Source organism: Priapulus caudatus, unplaced genomic scaffold, assembly GCF_000485595.1.
Source record: "Priapulus caudatus unplaced genomic scaffold, Priapulus_caudatus-5.0.1 Scaffold125, whole genome shotgun sequence".
NCBI classification, from domain to species: domain Eukaryota; kingdom Metazoa; phylum Priapulida; class Priapulimorpha; order Priapulimorphida; family Priapulidae; genus Priapulus; species Priapulus caudatus.
The window spans coordinates 269001-270373 of NW_014577186.1; the positions used below are offsets into that span (position 1 = coordinate 269001).

The 1373-nt window shown below is 51.3% G+C and overlaps 1 protein-coding gene across 1 annotated transcript in view; it reads right to left on the reverse strand.

Moving 5' to 3' along the window:
• Window positions 1–156, reverse strand: part of LOC106805716 (aristaless-related homeobox protein-like) — a 15392-nt gene extending 15236 nt beyond the window's left edge. Inside the window, exon 1 of the mRNA XM_014807418.1 lies at window positions 1–156. This exon is cut by the window's left edge and continues 150 nt beyond it. Coding sequence (XP_014662904.1) covers window positions 1–156 — 156 coding nt within the window.
• Between the last annotated feature and the right edge of the window lie 1217 nt (window positions 157–1373).

Here is a 1373-nt window from a genome sequence, read left to right on the forward strand (position 1 = left end):
GTTCGGCGAGTCGTCGTCGCCGTCGAGCGAGTCGTCGAGCGTCGTCGGCGAGCCCGGGTCGATGTCGGCGTCGACGTCGGGCGACGTCGGCGTGTCGCCGATCGTGCAGGCCGACGGCGGCAGCGACGACGGCGGCGGCGGCGGTGGCTGCTCCATGTGGAGACGCGCTGCGGGAAGAAATCAATGATGGCGTTGTGTTGAAGATATACGTCTCTATCATGGGAGTTGGTGGGTGGGGTGGTATTGAACCGTAGAGAGGGTGGGTGGGAGATGGGATTGAACGTTAAAGCGGGAGGGTAGGTTGTATTAGACTATAGAGAGGGAGGGTGGGCTGATAATAACCATTATAGTGGGTTGGTGGGGTATTATAGAATGTTAGAGCGGGTGGGTGGGTGTTATAAAACGTCAGGTGGTATTAACGGTTAGAGCAGGTGGGTGGAGTGGGATATAACGTTAGAACGGATGGGGTGGAATTTAACATTAGAACGGGCGGGTGGTGTGGGGTCTAACGTTAGAGCGGGTTGGTGAGTGTAATTAAACATTAAAGCGGCAAGGTAAGAGGGGACTGAATGTTATTAAACTAAAGCGATGTTATTTGGACGTATTATAGCGGGTGGAGAGAATGGTGTGAGTGGTAGAGCAGACGGGTAGGGTTTTGATAAGAGCTAGCGTAACTGGATGGGGTAGTAAAGAGTGTCGGGGGAAAGTATCTATATGAATGTTAGAGTAGGTAGGAGGAGTTATGAGTCTGAGTGAGGTAGGTGACATGGGCCGAACGGGTGAAACTATGATGCATGTAAGATGGTGAACGTTAGAACAGGAGGATCGAGTAGAGAATGTATTATAATACAGAGGTTGTGAGGGTGAGAGCGGATGAGTGGGGTGATCTGAGCGTTAAAGCGGGTGTGTGCGTGGTGATGATTGTTATGGCTGGTGGGAGGGTGTTGGTGAGTGTCTGAGCGGGCGGGCGGTTGTATAGTAATAGGTGTCATAGCGGCTAGATGGGATGGGGTGTGCGTTATAGCGAGTTAAGGGTATCTGGTGTAATAATCGTGCGTGTGAACGTTTCCTGGAGGGAATAACATCAGAGATAGAGGATCATCTGCTAAGTCGATAGCGAATATTTCTATATAAACGGACCGATATATACAGACAGTCAGACATACAGCAAGATAAAAGTCACGCACACTTACTCACGAGCACCCACGCACACACACACACACATACACACACACACACACACACACACACACACACACACACACACACACACACGGACGCACGCACACACAAATACACGCGCGCACACGCACACATGCACACACACGCATCCACACCGGCAGTTCACACTTACCGGTTGTCGTTCTGTCTGC